At 50.3% G+C, this 26179-nt stretch overlaps 9 protein-coding genes across 9 annotated transcripts; 4 read left to right on the forward strand and 5 right to left on the reverse strand.

Annotated features, from left to right (window-relative positions):
- Positions 1 to 178: 178 nt before the first annotated feature.
- KY384_005796 (uncharacterized protein) lies at positions 179 to 2022 on the reverse strand (the record flags this gene model as incomplete). The annotated part of the gene is made up of 2 exons (XM_044814294.1): positions 179 to 1758; positions 1827 to 2022. 2 exons carry the CDS (start codon positions 2020 to 2022, stop codon positions 179 to 181), a joined length of 1776 nt encoding a protein of 591 aa, XP_044668444.1.
- A 370-nt stretch (positions 2023 to 2392) lies between these two features.
- KY384_005797 (uncharacterized protein) lies at positions 2393 to 3663 on the reverse strand (the record flags this gene model as incomplete). The annotated part of the gene is made up of 3 exons (XM_044814295.1): positions 2393 to 3013; positions 3070 to 3555; positions 3640 to 3663. 3 exons carry the CDS (start codon positions 3661 to 3663, stop codon positions 2393 to 2395), a joined length of 1131 nt encoding a protein of 376 aa, XP_044668445.1.
- Positions 3664 to 6004: 2341 nt separating this feature from the next.
- On the forward strand, positions 6005 to 8804 carry KY384_005798 (uncharacterized protein; the record flags this gene model as incomplete). Its single annotated transcript, XM_044814296.1, has 2 exons — positions 6005 to 6170; positions 6220 to 8804. The coding sequence occupies 2 exons, from the start codon at positions 6005 to 6007 to the stop codon at positions 8802 to 8804; spliced, it is 2751 nt and encodes a 916-aa protein (XP_044668446.1).
- A 1182-nt stretch (positions 8805 to 9986) lies between these two features.
- On the reverse strand, positions 9987 to 13274 carry KY384_005799 (uncharacterized protein; the record flags this gene model as incomplete). The annotated part of the gene is made up of 3 exons (XM_044814297.1): positions 9987 to 10805; positions 11013 to 11339; positions 11544 to 13274. The coding sequence occupies 3 exons, from the start codon at positions 13272 to 13274 to the stop codon at positions 9987 to 9989; spliced, it is 2877 nt and encodes a 958-aa protein (XP_044668447.1).
- A 323-nt stretch (positions 13275 to 13597) lies between these two features.
- On the forward strand, positions 13598 to 14797 carry KY384_005800 (uncharacterized protein; the record flags this gene model as incomplete). Its single annotated transcript, XM_044814298.1, has 1 exon — positions 13598 to 14797. The coding sequence occupies one exon, from the start codon at positions 13598 to 13600 to the stop codon at positions 14795 to 14797; it is 1200 nt and encodes a 399-aa protein (XP_044668448.1).
- Positions 14798 to 15591: 794 nt separating this feature from the next.
- On the reverse strand, positions 15592 to 16434 carry KY384_005801 (uncharacterized protein; the record flags this gene model as incomplete). The annotated part of the gene is made up of 1 exon (XM_044814299.1): positions 15592 to 16434. One exon carries the CDS (start codon positions 16432 to 16434, stop codon positions 15592 to 15594), a length of 843 nt encoding a protein of 280 aa, XP_044668449.1.
- A 601-nt stretch (positions 16435 to 17035) lies between these two features.
- KY384_005802 (uncharacterized protein) lies at positions 17036 to 18685 on the forward strand (the record flags this gene model as incomplete). The annotated part of the gene is made up of 3 exons (XM_044814300.1): positions 17036 to 17058; positions 17157 to 18353; positions 18577 to 18685. 3 exons carry the CDS (start codon positions 17036 to 17038, stop codon positions 18683 to 18685), a joined length of 1329 nt encoding a protein of 442 aa, XP_044668450.1.
- Positions 18686 to 18794: 109 nt separating this feature from the next.
- Positions 18795 to 23444, reverse strand: KY384_005803 (uncharacterized protein; the record flags this gene model as incomplete). The annotated part of the gene is made up of 1 exon (XM_044814301.1): positions 18795 to 23444. One exon carries the CDS (start codon positions 23442 to 23444, stop codon positions 18795 to 18797), a length of 4650 nt encoding a protein of 1549 aa, XP_044668451.1.
- Positions 23445 to 24362: 918 nt separating this feature from the next.
- Positions 24363 to 25428, forward strand: KY384_005804 (uncharacterized protein; the record flags this gene model as incomplete). The annotated part of the gene is made up of 2 exons (XM_044814302.1): positions 24363 to 24621; positions 24665 to 25428. The coding sequence occupies 2 exons, from the start codon at positions 24363 to 24365 to the stop codon at positions 25426 to 25428; spliced, it is 1023 nt and encodes a 340-aa protein (XP_044668452.1).
- Positions 25429 to 26179: the final 751 nt, after the last annotated feature.

A 26179-nucleotide genomic window follows, 5' to 3' on the forward strand; every position in this document is an offset into this window, starting at 1 on the left:
CTAGAAGCGTGTGATGTCACGCCCAAACAACCAATTCAAGAACCTGTGCAAGATCACTCATATTAGCCTTGCCATCTCAATGCGTTACTTTTCGTCCTCCTTCTACCTCTCGCAGAACCGAACCGACCTGGTTTTTTTTTTGGAAGAAATTGCAGACAAAAAAAGACAATTGCTCGACTTACCAGTACGTAGGAATCAGCACCCTGTTCCTCCAACTAATGCTCTTAACCATATACGCGCCTCTCCAAACAAGCCACGCCGCCCGTCCGCTCAGATCCGGTGTGTTCTCGCCTCCACTATCGACAATCGCCTTACTATCCCCTACATACGCCATGATGCCCAGATTATTGAATTTGAAAGGTTTTGTCTTCGCGGCTGCTGTTGGAACAACGCCATTCGTGCTTTGTGCCAGCCCGCTTCGCACGTTCGCCATCTCATACCCTCCACTTGAAGAATGCAAAAAGCCAGGCGTGCTTCGCTCGCGCGCCTCTTCGTTGAAGCATTTGGCGAGGTATTCGGCTTGTTGAGAGGCAGTCTGCGCTGTTGCGGGTAGGAACATGCCGTCGACGGATGCGTTGTCGCCGAGGGCGTAGACGTCCGTAAGGGCAGCCTTCGTGGCAGGCTTCTCCTGGCCGTCCTTGGTCGAAGTCGTTGTTTGTGAATGTAATTGCATGCGCAGATGGTCGTCGACCAACAGCCCTCCTGTCTTCGGGTGGCTCGCGAGCATCCAGTCATGACTCGGCAACTCACCAGGATTTCTCCCTTCACTCACCATCGCAGAAGAATTCGGGAACCGTCTCTGCTTCCTCAGCGCACTCTTCACAAAGGGATTGATCATGTTGCCTGTACTCCACACGCACATCCCCACCCCCTCCTCTCCCTCCTTCGTAACCAACGTATACAGCCCCTGCGCGTCCGCCAACTCCTCATCCACACCCGACCCTCCCCCCTTTCCAGCCCCATTCCCCTTCGGCTGCCCCGACCGCAGCTCCAAAATACTGCTTTCCGTCTTAATCGAAACCCCCTGTCTCGAAAACGTCCTCATCGCATACGCCGCCAACTTCTCATCAAACATATTTAGCACCTTCCTCGCCACGTCATGCACCGTAATCCTGACCATGGGTACCAGTCTCGGATACACCTTCGCGAGCGTCACCTGCACCAGATCCGACAGTTCGGCGGCAAACTCCATCCCTGTGGGCCCACCACCAATGATGGCGAACCGCAATAATTGCTCCCGCAACTTCTCGGGCGTGGTCGGCAAGCTCGCCATCTCGAAACACTCCAACACCCTCTTCCTTATCCTCCGTGCATCACCGACGTCTTTCATGAAATACGCATTCTCCTTCACCCCTGGCGTGCCAAAGGTCTGGCTATACGCCCCGACGGCCACGACCAACTTATCATAGCCAACCTCAAACCGCTTCCCCTCTCTCCGCTTCCCGAACTTCTCGAGCTTCAATGCCGTGAGACTGCTATGGCGGTAGGGATCAGCATCCGTGCTACTCCGGCCCTTGCGCTGATCGACGACAGATTCCTCGATGGTGATGGTCTTGCGGTTGACGGAGAGGGTATCCGCCCAGCCTTGCATGTACTCGATATTCGGAGTGCGATGGGAACGGACGGGTTCGAGGGCGAGGCGGAACTCGAGCGTGCCGACTGCTGCGGAGTTGAGGAGGGGCGTGAAGACGAAGTAGTTCCGGGGGCTGATGACGAGGGTTTGGTATTGAGAGGAGAGGCGTTGGGAGAGGACGTAGCCTGCGGGAGAAGTGAGTGGGGGAGGTGGTGGGTGAAGGGGTGGAAGGGGGTGGGGGTTAGGAATGTACCAGCCCATCCTGAGCCCAGGATCACGACTCTTTCACGATTTCCTCGCGTTTGGTCGAGCTGGTCGAGGCCGAGGGTGGCTCGGTGATAAGGCGTCGTCGAGAAGCATCGTCGGGTTGTCTCGCCTGGCAGGTGGAATATGTTGGCGGCTTGTGTAAGAGGACCGGCCAGGCGTTTGGATGTGCAAAGAGCAGCCATGAGGCTCTAGGACCCCAAGCAACAGGTACTGCGAGCAGAATAACAAGTGACCCAGAACATGCAGCCAAGAAGAAAAGGTAGGAAGATATTGAGGAACAAGGGTAGTTCACGGGAACCTGAGAGCAATCGGGCACTTCTTTTTCGCTGAGGACCGGTAACCAACGGGTTTCTTGGCATCAGCCTCAAAGGGTCCACCGACCCAGAGTTAGCCAGCCAACCAAACAAACGAAAGCAGTGAGACAAGATCAGAATGAATGAGTGAATAGAATCGTTACGCTGATGACTCCTAGCTCTTGACAATCATGATACAATACCTGCCCAGAAATAAAACCAATGCTCTGTACACAAAAGTTTTCCCGAGATATCTTCGTCAGACCGCTGTCTCGGGTCGTTCATTATCGGCAACCACAGGAACATTCAATCCCCGATCCGGACTCTGGAGAACCAGCTGCTCATGCTTTCTTGCCTTGATGAAGTCGCTGACTGCTCTTATTAAAATAAACCAACCTATAATCATGACTGCGTAAGCAATCCAGTCTGTGCTGCTACTGCTGCCTGACGATGCTGCGTCTGCTGCTGACTGTGACATTGCTGCTGCTGTTGCGGCTGCGGCGCTATCTGGCTGGGTGCTTGGGTCGAAGTCATGATTGTTCGGATCTGCTGGAGGGGCAAATGAGTCGTTTGTGTCTGATGGAGATGATGATTTATGTGCTCCCGCTCGCATGTAGAATCCATATTGCACAAGAGTGATTCCGAGCCCAGCTCTTGAGCCATTCTTCGCCGCGTGTGTGGTGTGTAGGAGATACGTAAGTAGGAAGCCGACTAGCTGGAACGACATGCTTATCATGCCGTTCCAAATGAACGAGAATAAAGAGCCGACTGGTAGGCCGTCAACATAGACTTCGTCCGAGGATGAAAGGTTGCCGGGAGCGAAAATTGTTGTTGGTTCCCAGTAGGGCGGAGTGGCATCCGCAGCTGCATCTTCATACGACTGCACGAAATCGTAAGTTCGTTATAAGAGGAAATTTGCAAGGAACAGAAACATACAGGTGGTTGCTCTTCCAACTTTTCTCCTCTCTCAGGTTTCGCATTCAGGTTAGCAAAGACACCATCGTTCAATCGAGCGTATGGGTTTTGAGGGGCACTGCGTATAGCTTGTGTGGTCGTTGCCTGGACAGGAACAGAAGGCTCATGACCAGGAAAGCGTGTGAAGCTTCTAAGTAAGTCAGGTCGGCCGCCATCTTGCGCTAACCTGGAGTCTGTCCGAGACTGGCTGGTTGCCGACCGCATCAGCCGTTGCCTGTCGTCACCCCCATTGTCGCCCTCATCATCAGAATCAGATCCGTCATCGAATGTATCATTTAATGTCCTTTCAGCGTCGGTAATTATAGGGTCCTCCGAAGACAGCAGATGCCTCGAAGAAGGGGAGGAAGTTCGAGATCTAAAGGAGGGAGGCGGAGAAGGGCGGTCATTCCGTTGGTCTTGGGGACTGATTGGGGTCATCGGAGTCTCATCTTGATCATTAGTCGACACCTAGAAAGACATGCATCAGCGCAATCTTCCTTGCAGAGTCCAGATTGATAATTAAGGGTGCCCGAAAGGCTGACCGAGACGTACCCTTTCATAGTGCTGAGGGCTCATTGTGAAGCCTTGAATCAGTGATGCTGTTCACTAGATAGAGACTTGGCTTCAGTCACCCGTTGACTCGCTCAAGGAACTTGATATCATAACACCATGGTTGATAGGGAGGTTTGTAAGAGTGAAGGTATTGGAGATTCGTCGCGTTTCTAGGCTATGGGCGGACGGAGAGGCGAAGGGCCGTCGTCACCCACCCAATCGAATCGGTACGGAGTAATTACACGCCATACCTTATCGGCTCAGTCTCTTGGCACCCGCTCACCATTTACGATTGAGGCATAAGACTTGTCCTCGTCGTCATTGACCATGGTGCGTCTTGCTTCTTCAGTCCTGAACTGATCATTTCCTTTGCACACGAGTTTTATCGCGATGACTATGGCCTCTAAGCAGGTGAGGGCAATCACGATGAATTGATCTATCGTTCGAGGAATTTACTGACATCGCCGTGATTTGTAGATCATCTTGAAGCACTACAAACGCATCCTCACTTCATGGCCGGTCGACAAACTACGTCCTGACGTCACTTTCCAGAAGTGTCTTCAACGTAGAATGGACAACAGACTCGGTCCTTCGTCAATTTTCAACTCGGTGCAAGACAACTCGAATGATGCGCATGTAGTTGCGCCAACGCCTGTACCATTTGACGAAAAGGCAGAGCTCGAGCAAGTCAATGCTCTATACTCTTTCCTAGAGAACCGGTACACGAAGAAGGTGACTCCTATTGCGCCCTAGAGCTTATGACGAGCTTTCTGATGGAAGACTGAGCAGTATCCTCTCCCGGAGCGCATGATGAAGCCCGCATCAAACCCTACCCATTATGATGATTTGGTGAAAGAACTCGAAGAAGCTCCGAACAGATCATGGTTTGCATCCAAAATCAATAGCTGGAAAGGCTTTTTGCGACTATCTTGATTTGATACCCTACCACCAAACCCTGATGCAGAGGCCTCCCTATTGTTCAACTTCGTGCTCAAACCGACAGCGACAAGATGCTGTGACATATTGGACAGTATCGTGTGCTGCACGACGGGAAGGTCACTATGGTATCCAGCTCGGTGAGCAAATTTGAGAAAAAGACGCGGCTCATAGACTAGGATGCCTGCATTGGTTCTGCAGGGAAGCTGCATGTCAGAATGAAAAGGCGGGCGCAGAGGCACGGTACGTATAACGGTGCAATCAGTCTCCGCTTCACGGAGACCAACAATATTGTAACAGGCGCGTGTCGCATGAGGTACGTTATGTCATGAGGGGGCCGCGTCCAGGCACAGGGGCCACAATAGTCTTTATCGTTAGCAAGCTGTCACGGTCAGGCAGATGCGAGGAAACGTGTGATCAAAGACGCGCAAATGTTCTCGCTGCGCGGTGAAGGTGGAGCAGCATCATGTGCTAATCTCTCGATGTTGTGCATCTGAATTATAGTACACCAAAATATTGAGTTTTCTCGTCTACAGGAGTACCCCGCCTCCTGTGACAGTGTGAGGTGGTGTTGCATTGATCTCTCGTGCGCATCGTGGCCGTTGTTGACCATTTTGATTCTCGGCGTGGGGGAGTGTATACCTAGTCCATCTACGATCGGGGGCGTGAAGTTACAGGCAACGCTGTCATCTCCGCCGGCTGCTGACGACATTTAAGGCTCGGATTGAGGTGTTGTAGCCGCATCGACGATGCAGCAGATTTATATTGCTCCTGCGCCGAGATCCAGTCGCCGCTGAGTCATGCGATCCGGAGCGATGATTGGGCCGATGCCCAATTCAACGCACTAGGTGCCGCAGCCGACAAGTACTCCTCCAGATCGCCGCCATATCAACGCAGAAATCTCATGCGGAACACGCCCAGCCAGAGGCGGACCCTGGGTCTCTGTAGGAAACAATCGAGATTCACTTCTCGACCGCCGTGGGTAAATATGTTGTCTCATCTTGCCTCTCATGGCATCTCGGCTAGTCCACCATCTTCTCACGATCCGTCATCCCTACCTAAACCTCAAACGGCACAGATTCATGCCGACACTCGTGAGCTTGCACACGTGATAGACCGACACAGAACCTACTCCTATCGCTGCATCAGCTGCATATCGATATTCCCACCTCCCAACTCAAGCATCCCCAAGTGTTGAGCTGCTTACGCTCATACGCTATATCTGCCGTATAAATTATGTCGATACAACTTTGAATCCTCAAGCCACTTTCGACTCCGCCGACGAGTAACGGCTAGACACAGTCTGGGATCAATTGCCGATTTATCAGATCCATAATATCACACATTGATCTCAAGGATGCTGTCTGCTGCGCATGCTCCGAGGCCCCGATCGCCTCGAGCATCAACGACGGCCCGGAAGAGGGCCGCAATGATCGCAGTCCCACCCGCCAAACGCATCCGGACAGATTCGTCGTCATCAGATAGTAACGGAGCACAGATGGTTGCTGCGCACAGATGTCATGAGGAGTCGGACAAGTGGTTTGACCATGCGAATAACGATGCAGTCGCAACGAAGAACATCCCTTTCATCGACAGTAAGTCCTGTCACCGCTTTCGATGCATATTTTTAGTAATCCTTTTCAGATGATCCCCCATTCTTCGTTAGAAGACAAAGCTCAGGCATAGTACACGGTTCGGGGCCCAAAACCAACAGGTCTATGCAACCAACTCAAGAAAACGTTGGGCCCACCGCGCCTACGGCTTCTCTACTTGCGAGGATGAATGCTACAAATGCTACCATCGACAGTCCGAGCGAAGGGTTTCGTGGTGTAATTGACGATCTGACGGTACAAAACCGGAAGTTGAAGAAAAAGCTTGGGAAGTACGAGAGGCTGCATTGCTCGCACTTGCAAAATGACAAACTATTTGAAGTCAGGATTCACGGGCTGCCATCTCACAAAAAACGAGAATTAGAAGACACGCTGAAAAGCTTTGCGTCAGGCATCGAGGGAGTATCGCGGCACAAGCGGCACCCAAGGAAAGATATATCCTCGACGTTTCCAACGTCGAGTCTCCACCATGAACCGTCTACATCTTCAACATCAGGTTCGAAACCGATCGACTCAGCATACGCATCCATGTCTGTCTCCGCTCTATCGCAAGCACACCCTCAACTCAAGAATGTCTCGCATTCGATGCCGAACGATGTCAAATCGTTTTTGAGAGACATTCCTGAGGCCCTGATGCCGCGGAATTGCTTTGCCATGTCAGAGAGGTCACGCAGTAAGCTTGTTGCTCGTCGCCTCGAACAAATTTTTACCGGCAAAGGAGCCAAGGCACACAGGCAAGGGCAAATGCAGCAGCAACAGGAGGTGTCGACTGCTGCTGCGGAAGCTGATCGTACTAAAATCGAAGCCTGTGGGCAGAGAGTATGGAGGGAAGGCACACGCGAAGCTCACATCTTGCCTGACAGTGCTGATTTCAAGGTTGACTCAATGGAAGATGGGTTTATGTCATTACGCCAAACAAAAGAGGAGGTTGACGAGACGGAAACTGGTTCGCGATGTCCGGAAGTCAGCCGAGCTGCAAGTCCAGAACAGAGGCCTACGCGCCCATTGGATTTGGACATTCATCGTGCCCAAGCTCCGTCGGACAACATTGACTATATCCGCCATCTCGGTCTTGCCAGTCCCACTGGCGAGCATAGTGTCATGGTTGATGGCGACGATGGATGGGTTTATCTGAATCTCCTCATCAGCATGGCGCAGTTGCACACATTGAATGTGACACCAGAGTTTATTCGAAGTTCTGTGAAGACACATAGCGATAGACTTGAGCTATCAAAAGACGGTACGAAAATCAAATGGCTTGGAGGCCAAGAGGGTACGCAGCTAAGCTCAGATGGTGATGAGAGCGAGGAACGAAACAATTGGAAGAGCTTCGATTCAAGCAATCCAGTCAGTAAGACTGGGTCGTCGGCAGACATGTTTAGTAAAGATGGTCTTGATCCGCAAGCATTCAACTACACTCAAGCAGGTACCAAAAGGCGTCTCGTCAATCTCGAGACTTCAAATACGTCTGATGACTTTCACTATCGCCCGCTCTTTAATCGCATACTGCCCTCAGACGAGGAGGAGAGCTCTGACATGGAAAGCGTGTCCACAGACACTACCAACTCGATTGATCTCAAACCGAATCCGAATACTAAGTCGAATGTCATACGTGAAAAGCAGAAACATCCGCGTAATCGAAATCCCGAAGGCGGGCCGATCATCTTCTACAATGGAGCCAAGTTCTGTACTGACCTTGGAGCTGATCCGAGCCCTGCGAAGGATCATGTCTCTTACAATCGTTTTACTCAACGACCCGTGGGATTTCCGAGAACGCCATCGGCGCAATCGACGGATGATGGATCGGACTCTGACTTTAGCCTACCAACCGCAGCTCGATCGACATTGGATCTCAACGATCTTAGAGAGTCGATCCCATCTTGTGCTAGTGAGCTTGATTCTCCTCTGGCTATGGAAGCTTCGGGACTTGGTGGTGTTCATCCTGATGACAACTTTATTGTGAAGGTGCAGACTCGCCGCGGGATTGGGCAAAGCTTCCCACACAAGCTCGCTTCTGTCTCAGCGAGACGCGAGTATGTGCACAGAGTAACTCGCACAATTCCGAAGACGACGATTGACACTTTTCGGGAGGGGCTTGAGATACCCCGCAGCCAAGCTCCTGTCGTTAACAGCGAGATTGTTTCTGCGGTGAAGACAGATATTGCACCATCCACGCTGCCTCCACCATCCTATGTCCACCTACCGTTCACTTCTTCCTCTTCCTCCGACGATGATGATGAGGATGAGGATGATGACGATAGTAGCGAGGATGAAGGCATTGACGTATCGATGCGTCAGAGTCAGCTGGAAAATGCTTACCACTGTAGCCCGCGCCCCGCTGCTGCACCTATCACTCCACGGTCAGATACCGAGGCTAAGGAAGCAGCCTCTGATTCCGACTCGGACGATTCATCCATTGACCTGCTTGCTCACGCAAGGCTACAGGATCCTGAAGCAGTACGCGCCAGGGAGATGGAATTTGAAGGGGATGTGATCGCCCCAGGTGAGATGCCACGGACTATGACTACGGCTGCACTGGCGCTGGATCAAGACAGTGAAAGCGACGTCGACAGTATGAGCGTTGATCAAGAATCGAGCGACAGTGGATTTAGCGAATGATTAGATAGATTATCTTCTGCCGACTACTGCATCGCACATGTATGATATTGAGTATTTGATATGAACGTGTGAGCGATCACCTAGAAATACAAATCTTCGCCTGATGGGTACCTATTCCATTGTACGACTGTTGTTCGCTTAGTCCCCTATCTAGTCCTGAACCTTATCTAATCGCCCTCTCCCGATCTGCGACGCCCTGCCGATATGAGGCGCCCCACTTCCGATCACGTCACATGGTCGCTGTGCCAATAATAGCTCCGCCAAGCCGATAACAACCGCCCCTTCCGTTTCCGGGTGCACCTGACGCACAAGCAATTCATACTCTTTTACCCCTCCATCACTTCTTCGCAATCACACTCCCATCGTTCCCCCACTGTCCTGAAGCTATCGCAACTTGCACGCAACACCTACAACCCCACCACCTTTTACAAACAAATACCTACGCGCGCGGAGATGGATCCTAACCAGGGCGGTCAGAAGGAAGATTATGTTGACAAGGGTATTCCTCTTCACTTCCCCATCCCATCCCCGACCCCCGTACCACCTCCCACTCCCCTCCGCACATCCCCCCTACACTCATCGTCCCCAGAATCAATCACTAGATGCTAACTTACTGGTGGTGGTGGCATAGGTCTCGATGCCGTAGAAAAGAAATTCGGAGGCGGCAAAATCGACCCCGGCAAGCAGCGCAGTATGAATGAGAAGATCACGGATAAAGCGAGAGGATTGTTTGAGAAGTTCACGGGCAAGAAGGTGCCGGATAAGGTGTCGAATTAGATGTCTTATCGGTGATGGGAAGGGAGGGGTTGACGGGATGATATTATGTCTTTGAGCCGGAAATCGTGAATGGAGGGAGGTGCTGGTAATGATAGGAGGGAAGGGGAGAGCATAAAGCAGAGCGAGCGATTGATACCCGCATACATCGACAGAGGGGGAGTAGTTGGCTTTTGTTAGCTTGCACGCTCGCTGGGTGGAATATTATCTTGTTTGCCTCGATTGCGTACGTGAATTGCGAGATCCCGTCTTGATCATGGTTTATCCCTCGATGCTTGCTTAACGCCCGCCAGCCGGCCAGCCAGCCAGTCTTTGATAATTTATGTACAATCCCTCATGCCTCCCTTATCTATCTTCCTTCCCCTATGTCCAATTCCCACCTCAATGTCTCCTTTTCCACTCCCACCATCAACCATTTCCACACGTATCGTTCGCCGTCCCCGGCACCTCCGGAAAACTCGTATGCGGCGGGCTAGCCGCAAGACTCCATTGCACCCCGGGCGGCGGCCTGTTCCTCCCCGCACCACCAGGCCCACTGATCCCCAAATTATCCCCGCTCACGTCCCAGACTGTGATGTTGAAATGTACGCTCTCTGCATAGTCATTAGAATCTGCGTCTTGGCTATCGGAGGCGGAGGAGGAGGTGTCATCGGTGGTGGTATCAGCACGTGCTCTCTTGGCTGAGGCGACTGTGCTGTTGACGGGGACGGGGACGGGGCCGGAGTTGATACCGTTGGTGATGTTGGAGACGGCGGAGGCGGGTTCGGGTGGTGGGACTTGCCTGAGGCCGGAGGAGACGGCGAAGTAGCAGTCTGTGCCGTGGCAGGTGTAGAGGAAGACGTTGAATTTTAGGTATGGGTCTTGGTCGTCGTTTATGATGTCTGTTGAATAGACAGCTGGGCGTGCGGACTGTGTTAGTCGGATGTTGTGTCTGGGACGAGATTCCGGACAAGGGGAGGGAGGAGAGGGGTCATGTTTACCCTCATATCCATCACCTACGTCGCACCAGAGTTGAAATGTGCTGTTCACGACTGATTGCGTCCATACTACTTGTATTGCGTCGCCTGGAGCAAAATCGTAGGCTTTGTCTGGGTAAAGGATCGAGCCGAAGGGTTGTGCAGGCGTTGCTGGAAGAGCGAGGGATAGTAGAGAGAAAACGAGTGTTGAAAGAATTGGTCCTGCGAGTGATTGGTACATCATGGGCGGTATACTGTCACCATGGTTGACCTGAGGCCTCAACAGCTTAAAGGTTGCAGCTTTTAAGTACCAGTCTGTTCACAGTTGAAGATTCTCTAGCCCTCTCGTCCAAGCGTTCAGATCCGGTGATTGAGACACACAGTTGGCCCAGAACGTCACATCCTGCTATGGGAGAGCATGGTCCTCTGACCAGACATCGAAAGCCTTGTAGCCATTAGTCAAAGGCGCTTGAGCAACCTTTTCGGCTGTGGCAGGGGAAGCGGCCACACGGTAGACGCTACTCTGCAAGACAAAGTCGCATAATCGCCGCTTCTGACGTCTTTTTGCAAAGCGCGAAACAAGCGCAATCCTCCACACATTCGAAGTCGGAGTATTGGCTCGCATCGGCTCTACTAAGGTTGTCGTAGGTCTTGGGGTTCCGAGTTGTGGCGCAAGTTCAATATCACAATGATTCTTTGCGTAGGAGAATTTCGGGTTCCGTTTAAGGAAAGCCACATCTTGCGGCGAAAACAGTTCGTAGCCAGCTTTGTGCATCATTGTTGGTAATTGAGACAATAGATGATACTATAGGAACAGTCGCTCAACTAAGTGAATACGCAAAGAGATACAAGAAGAAAGCTCGCGGGCAATGGATCGCAAGGCGCTATTGAATATACCAAGAGTCGCGAATTATCAAAACCTACCAGTCAGCCACCTCCTACCTCTTTATAAACTTGAGTAAACGGCACTACACATCCGTCCGCATTCGACACGCTGCTCCATACTGACCTTCCTACCTCCACCAATCTTGACTGTATGCCGCGGTGTGATCTGAAACCGGTGTTCTTCCTTCCTCTTCGCCCTTACCAACTCGGCCTCATAATCCAATGGCGCAATGTAAAGCGGCGTGTTGGCATTATTTCTCTTCCCAGTCCCCAGTTGATAATTTTGGTTCCCGCCCCACCACACAACATCGGCTCCCCAGTTTGTATCATTTCTGGAGTCTGTTGATTTGCTTTCACCTGTACCCACATGTGTCACATTGTCCATCGTTGCACTTACATGAGTACTACCCACGGACAATGACTTCAGCCGTATGGGAACTACCAAATTGTTGATCTCGTCCCACTCGAACAGGCCGCTCAATGGCTTGATTTTCTGCGGGCTCCCCTGAATGTGCGTCCAGCGGCCTGTGCCTAGGGTTCCTAGGATACCGGATCCACATGCCCAGGTATCGGCCGTTATACGACCGAGAAGTCTGTTAGGCCCTGTTTCGCCGCGCTGAGAGACCTGCGTTGCGTCAACGGTAAAGAAAGAATTGGAGCCACCGGCAGCTATTGAAGTAACGCGAGGCGAGAGACTTGTGCCAGCATAGAGACGAGAAATTGGAATGAGAGAAGGCGCGTCGATGTAGGGCGATTCAAGATTAGGGTCAAATCCGAGTTGGCCAGATGTATTGTCTCCGAAGGAGAAGACTCGACCTTCTTTGTCAAGGGCGAGTGAGTGGTAGTCTCCAGAGGCGATGGCAGCTATGTCGAAGCCACGGAGAGTAGATATTTCATGTGGTTGGTCGTAGGGGCCAGAAGGTCTTGATGACCATGTGAGGCCTGGAATTCCCATTTCGCCTCGAGACGGGAATTCTTCGCTACTAGCTGCGGCACTGAAGACTCGCCCAGATGACGTGAGTATGAGGAGACTCTCCAAGCCTGCGCTGATGGAGGAGACCTTCTCGTTCCATGACAAATTGGAAGGCTCTATCGTGCGATAGCTTACCTTAGAGCGAGAAGTCCAAAATGGTATCCACGTGCTCTCTAACCTTTTCGGCCCCTGAGCTTGATCATTTTGGGATATCGGTAGTGAGTACACTTTGCCATTCGAACCAAGGGCAATTATCCTATCCCCCGAGAAACTGATTGATTTGAGGTTCTTACCCACAAGCGTAGGCGTTGGCTGTGCTTGATCTTTAGCAAATCCAACTCCCCATTGAAGCAGATCGCCTTTCTCTGTGATTGCAGCTCCAAAGTTCTGGTCAAGCTTTAGATCTCGTAGCAGCAGACCATCGAAATACGGGATTCTTCGAGGCGTCTTGATCTGTGTCTCATCAGAATCAGGCGCAACGACTTTTCCACTGTTGGAACCCCAAGCATAGACGCCAGGGTTCTCCCAGCTTCTTTTGACCTGAAAGTGCTGTGAGCTGATTGAATCTCGGTTATCTTCCTTCGAAAGGCCAGCGGTCTTGCGACGCTTCTCTATTTGGACCTCCGCTGGAGCAGGGGGGCTTTCTGCATGCAGAACGGCGAGATTGTAATTTGAGAAGCCATAGATCAGCAATGGAGTAGCACCTAAGCCCAGAATACAAGCTCGAAGCACACGTTGCTTTTCACTTAGGGCACCGTCAACACGAGGACGATATTTAGTATGGAGTTCCCGGCGAGCAAATCTGCTCGATGCCACTACATCGACATGTCCAATCTTCGGTATCTGTCGAACTAGCCTAGGCCAGTTATTCAAAGCAGCCATGCTCTCTCTATATCCCCTCTAGTCGAAGCTGAAATGTCCTTGCTAAGAAGTTTGGTGTAAAGCGTTATGCAAAATGGATATATCGTCATAAGCGCTGCTTATCGCACCTTACTTCATTTAGTCAAGAGTGCCCCATTCGGCTAGCGTCTAATTGCCGCTTTTCTCTCCTTTCTGCCTATCACACTATCAGAGCCTTCCTACTTCTACTTCTGCCCATGAGTCTGCCCTCGCCAAATCTGATCGTTTAAGTCCATGTCATGAAGCCTCTCGTACTCCAGGTCTGTCTTTTCTCGTGAGCGCATTTAGAAATTTGAAGCAAAACAATGGGTGCCACAATGCTTTCTCTATTCCTGAAATATACATTCATCGTGGTAGCAGTTGCTCTTGGACTTTACCTTGGCCTTCTAGGACTTCTGACGACTCCTTCTTTTCAAGCCCATGTCGTCTATCTACACAAAATTCAGATGACGTGGTCCAAAAATCTTAACGTTCCGGAATCCTTTGGGTTTTTACGCGGTCAAGTCACGCCATTTTCCATCAAATCTCCAGATGGTCAATCGCTTTTTGCTTGGCATATTTTGCCTGTTGAGCTTTATCGACAACACGAAGCAGATCTCGTGGCGGAGCCCGCTGGCTTCGTATCGGATTCCACCTCCCGAGCAGCGTTTAATTTACTACGCAATGATCCCGATGCTCGTTTAGTCATTCACATGCATGGAGCTGCAGGTACCATTGGATCAGGATACAGAGTTCCAAATTATCGTGCCTTATCCGCAGGGCAGCCTAGCAAGATCCATGTCCTAACATTTGACTATCGTGGGTTTGGATATAGTTCAGGATCACCATCTGAACGTGGTCTATGCCTTGATGCTACTGCGGTGGTGGAATGGGCAATGAATGTTGCAGGAATTCCGTCTTCCAGGATTCTAATTGTTGCGCAATCTATAGGCACCGCCGTGGCACTCGCTGTGTCAGAGCATTTCGCTTTACAGTCGCCCTCAATTGTTTTCGCTGGCACTCTTCTCATCGCACCATTCATTGATGTGGCGACACTCGTGGCTACATACAGTGTAGCAGGCACTATACCCATCATATCACCTCTCGCCAAGTATCCCCGTCTTTTCAGCTACCTTAGAACTTTCATAAAGGATAGATGGTCGAGCAAAGACCGCATCTCGGGCTACATACGAGCTGTTACCGCAGCCAGCGAAAAATATCAGTTAACCCTGATTCATGCCAGAGACGACTGGGATATTCCTTATATTCATACGCAAAAACTTTTCCGGCATGCAGTTGACGCTACAGTGTCGCAAGAATTGACAGATGACGAGTTTGAGCTCGCGACGTCAGAACACAAACAGAACCTAGGCGCCGCAGGATCTGTTGTTGACTGGCGAACAGACCATGGCATTATTCGAGAGGAAATACTGGAGACTGGGCTACATGATGTCGTTATGGGCAATCCAGTAGTCTCATTAGCTACTATGCGCCTTCTGGTAGCTGCAGATCCTTCTTTCAAATGATTAGAAGCCGAGGCGGTAGAGATTTTGCGTCATTCGATTCATATTCCAAGACGACCATTACCAGCTTCTATAGGGAAAACTCCATAGCCTGCCACAAACTACCCTCAATCGTATACCCCCTACCCTGTTCGTCTCGTCAAATAATCTATCAACAAGTTTTCAAACGGGTGATTATCAATTGTCTACAGCCAGATGTCGGCAGCTGCCTTAAATTAGCCCTGAAAGCAGGCGGTATCGGCTCTCATGAACATGAGACAATTGGTTGTTGCCCTCTCATCAGAGTACGTGAACCCAATAGGTCGAAACGATATAGGTATCATAGATGGCTGGTTCCGAAGCTCTGAACGCAGCAATGACACCACCTATCATGACAAGGCGGCTGGCAAGATAGAAGACCGGTGAGATGAGGCTTATCATAGTCAGCGGGCCACCCCATCGCAGGATGACCTTTTCATATTGCATGAAGACCAGCATCGAGAAGATTGACGCGAGCCCCGCTACTCGCCACAGCCATTGTTCGACAAACGTTGGAAAGACCGTGTGCCAGGATATGAGATGAATAGCGCCAAACGAGGCTCCGAAAACACATATAATCGGCCAGAGTACCTTCGAATGATAAAGGTCCGGGTCCCAACACGCAAGCACCACCTCTTTATTCGACCCTCGAAACTCGCTCGTCGAGGTCGAGTCTTCCTTCCCGTTTTCGCCATGGGAGCCTCTTGGAAGTACAAGGTCAAGCACATCCTGGTGTATAGTACCTTCTTTGGCCTCTTGCAAAGCTGCCTGTCGCGCTTTCATTGTGGCTTTATCTTCGGCTTCCTTCTCAAATACTCGGGGGTAAGAGAGAAAATGGTCCAAAACGAGTCTTGTTTGGCTTCGCCTTCATTGTCGAAGATGTTGCTCACGGCCAGTGATTCAAATGTCTCCGTGTGCTCAGCAGACATCTCTGGCAGGTCGACCACAGAAGGTGTCATGACGTCTTTGGGCTTGACCCACCAGAAGAAGTACGTAATGGCAATGAGAGGAATATAACTCAATGTCATGGTTTCCAGCTGACAAAGAGGGAGTCCGTGGACTTGTCGCATTATACTCTGGGCCATGAACCAGCAAACTTGACCAAGTGCCAGTAGTTTTACCGCGCTATCTGCGTTACTTTTATCACGGATGTTCTCTTCGGATAGGCCCCATGTCGTATGGTTATCCCAGTCAACGAGACCCTGCTCCAACAGCCAAGTGTATTGATTCGGCCAGATGACTTTCTGACCTTGCGGTGTACGGTATCTGAGAGCGAGCATCCCGATATAGAAAGCATGAACAAGCTTCAGACGGCCTCCAGTCAGTCCCATGCAATTCCTCACCATCTTTTGTGCCTGGCTCCATTCTTGAAGGCCTTCGACTGCAATGAATTCTGGGGCGAGGATCGTCTTGAGGAACAGGACAAACTTGTGGAGCCCATGGAATAGAGGCCGCTTGCAGACTCGCGCATGTATCACAACCCAAGTACACAGGAATATAGTCGTGAGGCAGCTGGTAATGATCCCTAAGGTCCCTCTGCCAGGAGATTCAACGACCCAACCGACCAGTCCGTTTGCTGAAGGCTTCGGACTTGAATTACAATCGGTAGACGTCTGTCTCATGTCATATCGACTTCATTCACAGTGGTTAATGAATTTCTACAACCTATCTTTCTCGAATCGGAAAACTCGGGCGCGAGAGGCTTTGAGATGGGAGATATATGCAAGACAACAAGGCATGAAGGATTGGGGCCATTACGTTTACGAAACCCATCCCACAAACATAGAATTTCATGTTTTGAAAGGACGATCCGTTCCTTCTCACCCAATCTGAAGCCTTTCAAAACCAGACCCCCTGCATAAGTCCTGGCGCTTAATGAACGCCCAATTGGATTTCAAGCCGATGGGCCTCCCTCCTTGTATTTTAATACCTTCTACTAACCGGAACTAGTGTCTTCTCAGTGATGCATCTACACCTTGAGCATTTGCATCGTGACAAGATTCAGGGTCGAAGATCCTGACGAGGTTTGTCCCCTGAGGAACCCACAATGTTAGGGCAGAGTGGCGGCTACCTAAAATTTTGGCGCAATCTTAATCACGTCTGCGTGAATTTGAGGCTGGGCTTCGAGGTGATTAGTGGCCCATTATTTCTACCTCTTTCCGAAGATCTTCTTCTTCTCAGAGGCCTCTCGTCCATTACCAAAGGTGAAAGACTCGCAGCTCAATGCTCCAATATGTCTCTGAAGGGTCAGTGTAGCCCCGCAAACGCCGAGCTTCGAGTATTCCACGTGCAAATAGCGGTCTCAGGGAAAGTGTAGAACTAGATGCCCATTTTGAACCGAAAGGTCACAGCGCTGGGTTGCTGCCACTGCACCACTTCGCAATGGATCCACATCTGAGAAGAAGAGAATACGGCAAACAATTTCTCGTGGAAAGATCTTCGCAGTCCGAATTCCATATCACGAGATACTCAGAAGGTCCGCCGCATCGAACAATCACACCAAGCCGCAAGAGCCCAAAGGCGACAGCGATCCAGCAACTACGATGGCAGAGCAACCCACGTCTTACTCTGCGTTCAATGGCACCCAAAAGCTACTGCTCGCCTACGCAGCCTCCATCTCCGCCACATTCTCAGGCCTCGCATCATTCATCTACTACCCAGCCATATCAGCCCTCGCGCGAGACTTGCACACATCTACAGCCAAAATCAACTTCACAATAACCTCTTACCTCGTGGTCGCGGGGCTAGCCCCCTCCATTCTCGGCGACATGGCAGATCGCATTGGACGGCGTCCCATCAGCCTCCTGGCTATGCTTCTATTTCTAGGTGCTAATATTGGATTGGCTATCCAGCATTCTTACAGTGCACTAGTCGCGTTACGGTGTCTACAGAGCGCTGGTGCGTCGAGCACAATTGCATTGGCTTATGGGATTATTTCGGATATTTCTACGCCTGCGGAGCGAGGGTCTTATATGGGTATATTGATGGGGTTTACAAATGCGGCTCCTTCGCTGGGACCTGTGCTTGGTGGTGTCCTCGCGGAAAAGCTCACATGGCATTGGGTCTTCTGGTTACTGACTGTTCTATCTGGCGTGCATCTGTTCGCCTTGTCTGTCTTTCTACCGGAGACTTCGCGGAAGCTGGTTGGTGATGGCAGCTGGGCACCACAGCAATGGATGAATAAGTCATTTGCGTCTGTTATGTTTTCCCGCAAGCCTCGAAGGCCAGTGAGCGAGCAGAAGGCACAGATATCTGTTCCCAACCCTTTTCATTGTCTCGTTGCGTTAGTCAACCGTCATAATTTCATGATTATTCTTGTAGGCGGTATACAGTACACCATCTTCGGATGCCTTGCCGCATCGCTGTCAGTTCAGATGATCGACATCTATTCCTTAAATTACCTGACTGCAGGCCTAGTGTACTTACCATCTGGTGTCGGTGGTATCGTGGCTGCATACCTGACTGGCAGGCTTCTTGACTACGAGTATCGCTTGACTGCCCGAAAGCATGGCTTGCCAGTGAAGAAGGCGGACAGTGATGTGTCCCACTTTCCGATTGAGGAGGCACGACTTCGATCAGTGCTCATCTTTATTGCTATCAATGCCTTTGCAACTGCAAGTTATGGCTGGACACTCGAGTCGAGAACGCATTTAGTGGCTCCTCTGGTGATGCAATGTCTTACTGGCGGCTTCTCTGTGGCTATATTTGTCGTATGCGGGGGTCTTCTGACTGATCTCAATCCAACCAGGGCTGCCACTGTACAGGCAAGCTACAATCTTGTCAGATGCACTCTTGGAGGTGTTGGAGTGGCTGTCCTACAACCCATTGTCCGACAACTGGGCATCGGATGGTGCTTCACGATCTTCGCAGTAGCTGGCACGCTTTGTTTACCAATACTCCTTGTTATCAGAAGTCGTGGCCCTCGGTGGCGACGTTTCAATTTGCCAGTTGCTGCAATGGAAGTGTCCGAAGACAAAGTAGTTTAAGGCTGGGAGGTTCCACGTCTCATCACTGTACGCATTGACGCCTTTGTTGATACAATTAGTCCTTTGCAACCGACTCTCTCTTCGAAATTCAGTCCATTGTGGAATATGGCAATCTCATCCCTGACAGCCAAAACAATGGATCCATTTGAGGTGACCCGAATGACTGGTGTCTCTGTACTACTATGCCATTGTAACGGTATGAAGAAGTGTCGCGTGTAAAATCTATCAGGCAGAATGTCATCAATATTGATAGAGCAGACCCAGCCTTGGTGATTGAGATAGAGCATCTGAGATTTGTGAGTACCAACGATGCGTTTGATGCTCTGAGCTATATCATCTAGCGAAACACTGGCACCAATGAACTCTGAGTCGCTCGTCATTTGACTTGTTGGGTACAGACGTAGTGAGGGGGCCAGGTCTACTGATTTCATGCCGGCGTGATAAACGCAGAGATGAGTCCCTTTTGATGCTGTCTCCACGTTTAACGTTATGCGCGTGGAGTGATACGGTTGTCTCAAGAACGGACCCTTTGATTCCTGCAAAGTTAGCCAATCGAAAAATTTGATTTGACTTTCGCCAACGAGCAACAGCTGCTGAGGGCTCTTCGGGTGCGGAAACCAAGAGTTTTGCAGGTCCGACTTCTCTATATTGATTTTCGATCTCGCTAAACCATCTGTACCATCCAAAGTCCAGACTTGTGCCCCATCGTTCGTGGAAATGAGGAGTCTGTCTCCGTCAGGACTGAGCAAAACTTCGGACGCCCGGCATCCGGAGTGTGGAAGCACAAGAGTGGACTGAAACTCTCTGCTATCGTCTCTGATGACTCTCTGTAGCGAGACGCTGCCAGATCGATCCTTGGCAAGAAGTAAGCGATGCTTGTCGATCCATTGCAACCTAGTGATCGCGAGATTCGGTCCATGTCCAGCCAAAGCTTTCAATTCAAGTCCACTTGATGAGGAATAAAGTGCCACGGTACCATTCTCCCTTCCGCAGAAGAGAAATTTAGAATCTTGATGTGTTGCGATCGCGGTGACGGTAAGATCATCATCAAACATAGCATTTGCAACGTACTCAGCTTCACCGCGAGCACTCTCTGTGAAATTTAGGCTTGAGTCATCACGAGATGTTGGCCGGTACGCTAGAGTCGAGGGTTCCCAGATATTGAATTGATTGCCACGAATATCAAGGATTCGGAGGTTGTTACTGTTGAATGCTAGGGCACGGATATCCTGCTGGTAGGAATCGATCTGGTACAAAAGTCTCAATGTCTCAAACTCGAATATCTTGATGATGCCATCTCCACTACCTGTTACAAGAGTACTCCCATCTGGTGAGGCAGCAAGCGATGAGACTGGAGCAGCTGCCACTGCGACTGTATGTTGAGTGAATGGGTCAAATACTGCGACTTCTGCGCTTTGATAGGCGACAGCGGCCAGGCATATGTCCGGGTTTGGATTGAAGGCGAAATCATGGATGAGTGGCTCGGGATATACGGCTCCGGTTTTGTGATACTGTCCGATGAAGGAATTATCCTCAAGATCCCAAAAGCTGATCGGTCTTTGGCGGTAGGCTATACCAATCAGGTTCAGACTAGCGGCAAATTTGATTCCAATTGGTGGTCTGTTGTAGTGGTATTCTGTCTGATCCTCCTCGTTAATGTCGCAGAATTGCGACGTGTCCACCTCTGTTCCTAAATGGGCTTCCCAGAAAGAGAGAGTGTTTGCTCTGGTTGCAGCCATAAGTATAGTATCAGTCTCATTGAAATCAATCGCCAACGGCAAAGCCGTCAGATCTCTTGCCCACAATTGCACTCCTGAAGAGGTATTCCAGACAGCGACTCGCTTCCTCCCGGCGGATGCCAAATACAGGTTAACGTTCCCAAATGCGAGCTGCCTGGCCGGCTCATTGTGGTGCAACCTTAATTGTTCCTGGAACGAAGTCTCATTATATATTTGCACATAACCATTTGAAAGTCCCAAGGCGTACTTATTATCTCTGCAAGCAACGGAAAGCGCCTGAGTGCCTGTAAAGTCAACGCAACAGAGACGATCGTCCCAAGTCTTTTGGGAGAGGCCGGTAAGGCGCAGACCTCGAGGGTAAAAGTCAAAGAATCGTTGGTAGATGAATGACTCTGTTGGACATATCGGCGGAATCAAAAAAGCGATCATTGACGGAGCTGTCAGCATTGCTTTGCCATGTTGGGCAACAAGATGAACAAGGTCCGCGGTCCACTGTGAAATTTTTTGGATTTCAGGACCGAGAGGGGCATGATATTTGGCTCTCCGCTCCAGATAAGTCTTCAAATTCTTCGCTGTGGATATCAAGGGGCCCAGATCCTGCTTTGTCCCAATCAACTCTAGCCAGACTAGAGTCGTACTCGTCAAAAATCCATCCAGGCTCGTGAGCAAAGAATCCGTTGATGCGGACGCTCTTGCAACGTGATCTGAGAAATACTGGATAGCATAAGCGCTGAATACTGAAGGCTTCCGTTGTTTTGTGAGCGAACTTATGCGGCGATGTTTGGGAACCTTGAAATCCTCCCCTTGGAGATACTCTAAGCATACTATAGCTAAGAGTGAGTGAGCCTCCTGTCTATCAATGGACAGCCCTGATGGCAAGTTGTCCTGACGCAAATACTCTCGGACTGTCTGGTGTGCAAGCCAAACTCGAGACTGCGAGTCCACAAAGATGAGGTTTCCACATAATGAGCTCAGAGTTTTATGGAGCTGTGGCAAGACCTCTGTCAACTCTAGCCGCAGAATCTCCTTCAGCTCGTCGACCGTGAGAGGCCTCGAAGCACAGATCACCCAGCGAAATATGCATGTGATGAGCCTTGCTTCTCTTGGTACAGACATTAGCTGCTCGAATATCTTCTCATAGAGCTCGTCAATCTCTTGAGGCACCAAATCTAGGATCTCTTTGATGCTTTGTTCGCTCATAGCGCTCTGAAGTTCTTTCACAACAAGCTTTGTCCAGAGGAAGTTGCCGTTCGACTTCTCGAGTATCTGTTGTACAAGGCTTTCACGAGCTTCGTCGCTTTCGCACGGTAAATATGAGGCATGTACCCTCACATAAAGCGCGATGTCTGCCAAGGATTTGTCTCTCGAAAGTATCTCATGATGCTTGGAGATTTGCTCATGTGAGAGTGCTCTTTCAATAACTAGAGAAGGTCGGCTAGTGAAAAATATCTGCAGCGGATACTGCTGGTCCATTCGAGCGAAGAATGGAAAAAAGGTTGAGAATGTTGTGCACTCATCGATGGCATCAATGATCCAAAAATGAGGTTGGCGGAGCTCGACACGAAAAATTCTTGACAAAAAGACAGCACGCCATATCGAACGCTCGTCTGTACGCTCCAACGGCACGTCGTCTCTCTGCATAGTCAGCAACGCATGTCGGATTTCTGCATTTGACGAAGCCATCTGCCACGCTAAGGAGCAAAGAAGCTCTGCTAGTTTTGAACTACCACCGCTGTGATGTCTGAAGAAGAAATAGGAGCATTCTCCGTTCATCTGCTCCAGATGTCTGACCACATGGCCTGACATGGTCGATTTGCCTGTTGCCGGATCTCCTGTCAGCCAGAAGAATTTGGGCTGCGACTCTAATCCTGATCGCCAGTTCAGAAAATTTGGATGCTCTGTCAGCCACTGACAGGAACCCTCCAGCTGTGCGTCTGTAATATTAGCCAGATCATTCTCCGGCTGACTCGACAAGCCGAAGTAAGTAGCCAGAAGGCGCATTTCCTGCATGCAGTCTGCCTTTTGGGTCGAATAAAAGGTGGCCTCAATTGACTCAATTGTTGCAACAAACGCGTTTCGAATAGTGGTGTAATTACAGTCAGACGGATTGTCAAATTTGCATACGTTGCGGTGATCAGCGTTGAGCAGCTGAACCCGTTCTCCTGGTAACTCCAAGATGGCGGACTCCTTCTCAACTATCAAGCCAATATTTGTAGGTACTGTCTCGAAGAAGGACCAGAGTTGGATCCCTTGATACACGTGCCGGAACCCATCATTGATAGCTTGTATAGCATCCGAATTGGGCATTAAGCTGTCCACGTAAGCCTTTGGACCGTGAGAAACCGCAACCTTGAGCACGTTGTGTAGTAATTGGGCGCTATCTGCGCCTCTGTGTGGTGTAGCAAGGAAGAACATACTATGTACTCGTGCCGCAACGTGATGATATAAAGGATCCTGTCGAGCAAGCAAAAGCATCTTCTTGATGACAATACCCCCCATACTATGTCCTATGAGAACCAGTGGCGTTTTTGAGGCTGCTCTGCCCGAACACAGAGTATTCTGGATGTCGCCGAGCAATGCCTGTCCAAAATCATGTAAAGTCAAGGAACTGGTCTTTCTCTCGCCCCAGTCAGAGTTGTAGCCAAAGGTGGAAATCCTGACATTCTTAAACCTCGACTCCAACGGTAGCCATTCTCTAGGCCAGAAGGTCGAAGGGTCTGGGCTCTTGCTCCACGTCTTCCGTGAGCCTCCGCGGAGCCCGTGCACGAAGATGAAATCGATGAGTGGTTCTGAGGGTTCGTGGAGGAAATTGAGCCCTAGAGGGCCCCTAACATCGCTACTGCTTTCTACTTCATTCCCCTTTGCTGCCAGACTAAACACAGTCAATCTTCTATTTAGGAACGACATGCTTGACGAAGTCTTGCTTCGAACAGAACCCTCTGGAGAGACCGGTGGTCTGGATATACCAGTGGACATCATCTCTGTCGTGGCCAAGTTGAAAATTGATTGACGTCAAAATTTAACACAAAGATGCCTATCATAGGTTAGGCGTTATTTAAACCTGATTGCTTTATATCCTGAACCCATCGCATAAGACAGATTTACCAAACACAAATGGCTTCAATGTACTTGAGCATGGTAGATCGTAAAAGCAAATGAATCGAATGAGACTCTAATGGGGAGATGCCTCTGAAGATTTCCAGGTTATTCAAAGGGCAAGGGTAACTGCCATAGCCGCTTACTAGTGGATCGCAGCCTTCCGAGCTGAGAATGTAACCTCTCAATAAGCGGGTGGGAAGAAAGTTGGGGTGGACGAGGGGACGGAGAACGGTCCAGACACTGATAGATGCTTTAGTGGCAAAGAAGGAGGTTTGGTCTTGTTTCGCACCCAATAACGGAATTCCGAGTCCTGCACAGCAGGTAGTGTTCTTGTTTCAAGAAGGTTGCAACTTTCATTTGGGTTGAAGTGATCGGTCCGTAAAGGTTACTCCACACGGATCGCGCGACGTCGCTCAATAATAATATTAATATGACGCTTGGAGCCAACGCCCGGTTTGTTAGACTGGGGATCCTTCCGGGGTGCTTAGCTCTTGAACTGAGCCAATGATGTGAGCTGTCTGAGATTAACCGCCCGGCGTAATTCCTTCGATGATGCCGGATCATGGCTAATAATGGAAGTAGTTCGGCGTTTGTGCATGAAAGTAGGCAATCTTATGCTACCCATGTTGCAGCTTCACCCGGTCGAAAGCATGAGCGCGACATGTTCGACCTATATAGACTTAGCAATTGCCTTAGAAGAGCCACTTTATTGCTTATGCCGCTGCTATGACGACAGTAGTCACTGCCAATGAGTACAATAACGTTAATACGCAGCAAAAGGAAATCAACATCGAAGCTTCCAAGCATATTGAGCTTGATGAAGCGATTCTCGCAGCATTACCGTCCGGTACCAATGTTGTTGCAGTGACACCATCAGGCGCCAGTGCTTGGGCACACAGTGTGTGTCTGGAAACTCGGCTCGCAGATGGAGTCAAGAAGCTGTATTTCTTGAAGGCAAGCTCGGGACATTCTGCAAGTGGTGGTTGTGGGTAAACGACAACTGACAGTGGCTTTCCAGTACCAAACAGGTGATCTGGCAAGGCGGATGTTTGAAGGAAGTTTCGAATCTGAGTCTCTTCTTCACCGGTACCTTCCAAATTACGTCCCAAAACCCCACGCCTGGGGTAGTTACAGCTCACCACAGGCCCCCAATACGTGGTACTACCTCTGCGATTTCCATGACTTGGTCGATGAGGTTCCCGCGCTTGATCAATTCGTGTCCGTTATCGCCAGTTTGCATAATGATAGCCTAGGGAAAGAGCAGCGATATGGTTTCCATGTGCCAACTCACCTTGCCAATATACCAAATAACAACGAGTGGCAGGATACATGGGAGGCTTTCTTCAAACAGCTGATGGAACGTATGATGCAGGTAGAAGCTGATGCCCATCCTCCCGACGATGAGTTCGAAGGGCTCAAACAAGATTTCATGGCTAAAGTTCTGCCTCGACTACTTCGACCCTTGGAGACCGGCGGTCGTTCGATACAGCCATGTCTCATTCATTCGAACCTATGGCCTGGCAATTGCATGCTTGACGCGGACTCCGATGACGTTATAGTCTTCGACTCCTGCGCCTATTGGGGCCACAATGAAGCTGATCTTGGCAGCTGGCGTGCCCCGAGGTACCGGCTTGGGAAGCCATATATCAAACAGTATCAGCGAACAATAAGTATTTCGGAGCCTGAAGCGGACTGGGATGACCGAAATGCCTTATACGCGATGCGGTATGACCTTCTCGTGTCGGCTTTGTATCCAGGTACATCTTATGGACTAAAATTCAGAGAGCTGTAAGCATCGCTCGCATCGAATAGGCCTGCAACTGACACCCGCAGCGCGAGACAGGACATGCAACGATTAATCGAGAAGCATCCGAATGGTCTTGAAGGGTTTTTAGAGTGTAGGGAACCTTGAAGAGGTCTGCCTCGCAACATTGTCATATTTGTCGAAAGGATGTAGCTTTAGATAAAATACCCTCACCGTGTTCGAAGACTTCACATCCAATTGTCCAGTCGAGAAATGAAGCTTCTGTGACGAGAAATGCGCAGTATTCAGGATATGCAGTCAGAGACAGGCGTACTCTACGGGGTCTTCAGAGTTGTTTCTCTAACAAGAAGCCCTAGAGTCTGTACGAGGTGAGTTCGGGCATACATCAAGAACCGTCAGGTACGGCGGTACCTGAAGATCTAGCCCGAGGGGCCCCCACACGCTGGAAGCTTAGTGGTGCTTAGCGCCGGGGCCGGAGCAGACGTAAGGGCCCCTCGGCAGGGATGTGAGAAGGGTGAAGGGTCAAGGGTGTCCGGCTCCAGCCTTCTCCATTATTTCGACGGAGCATCCGGCCTTTCCATCTCTCTTGCTTCCTGCTTTTACTCCACTATCCTCGAAGAAAAAACCTCATGCGCCTCAGTGCGCTTCGGCGCAGGCATAGCGCGGGGAGAGACTCGCTCGACCGTTCTCGGCGTGTGGAAGTGCGACTTTCTGAGGATTATCGGGAAAGGCTGAGGCTCTGCGACGTTGTCATTACGTTCGTGCGTACGCAAATCGC

Source organism: Bacidia gigantensis (assembly GCF_019456465.1).
Source record: "Bacidia gigantensis strain McMullin 20006 chromosome Unknown contig_246, whole genome shotgun sequence".
In the NCBI taxonomy this organism is placed as follows: Eukaryota; Fungi; Ascomycota; class Lecanoromycetes; order Lecanorales; family Ramalinaceae; genus Bacidia; species Bacidia gigantensis.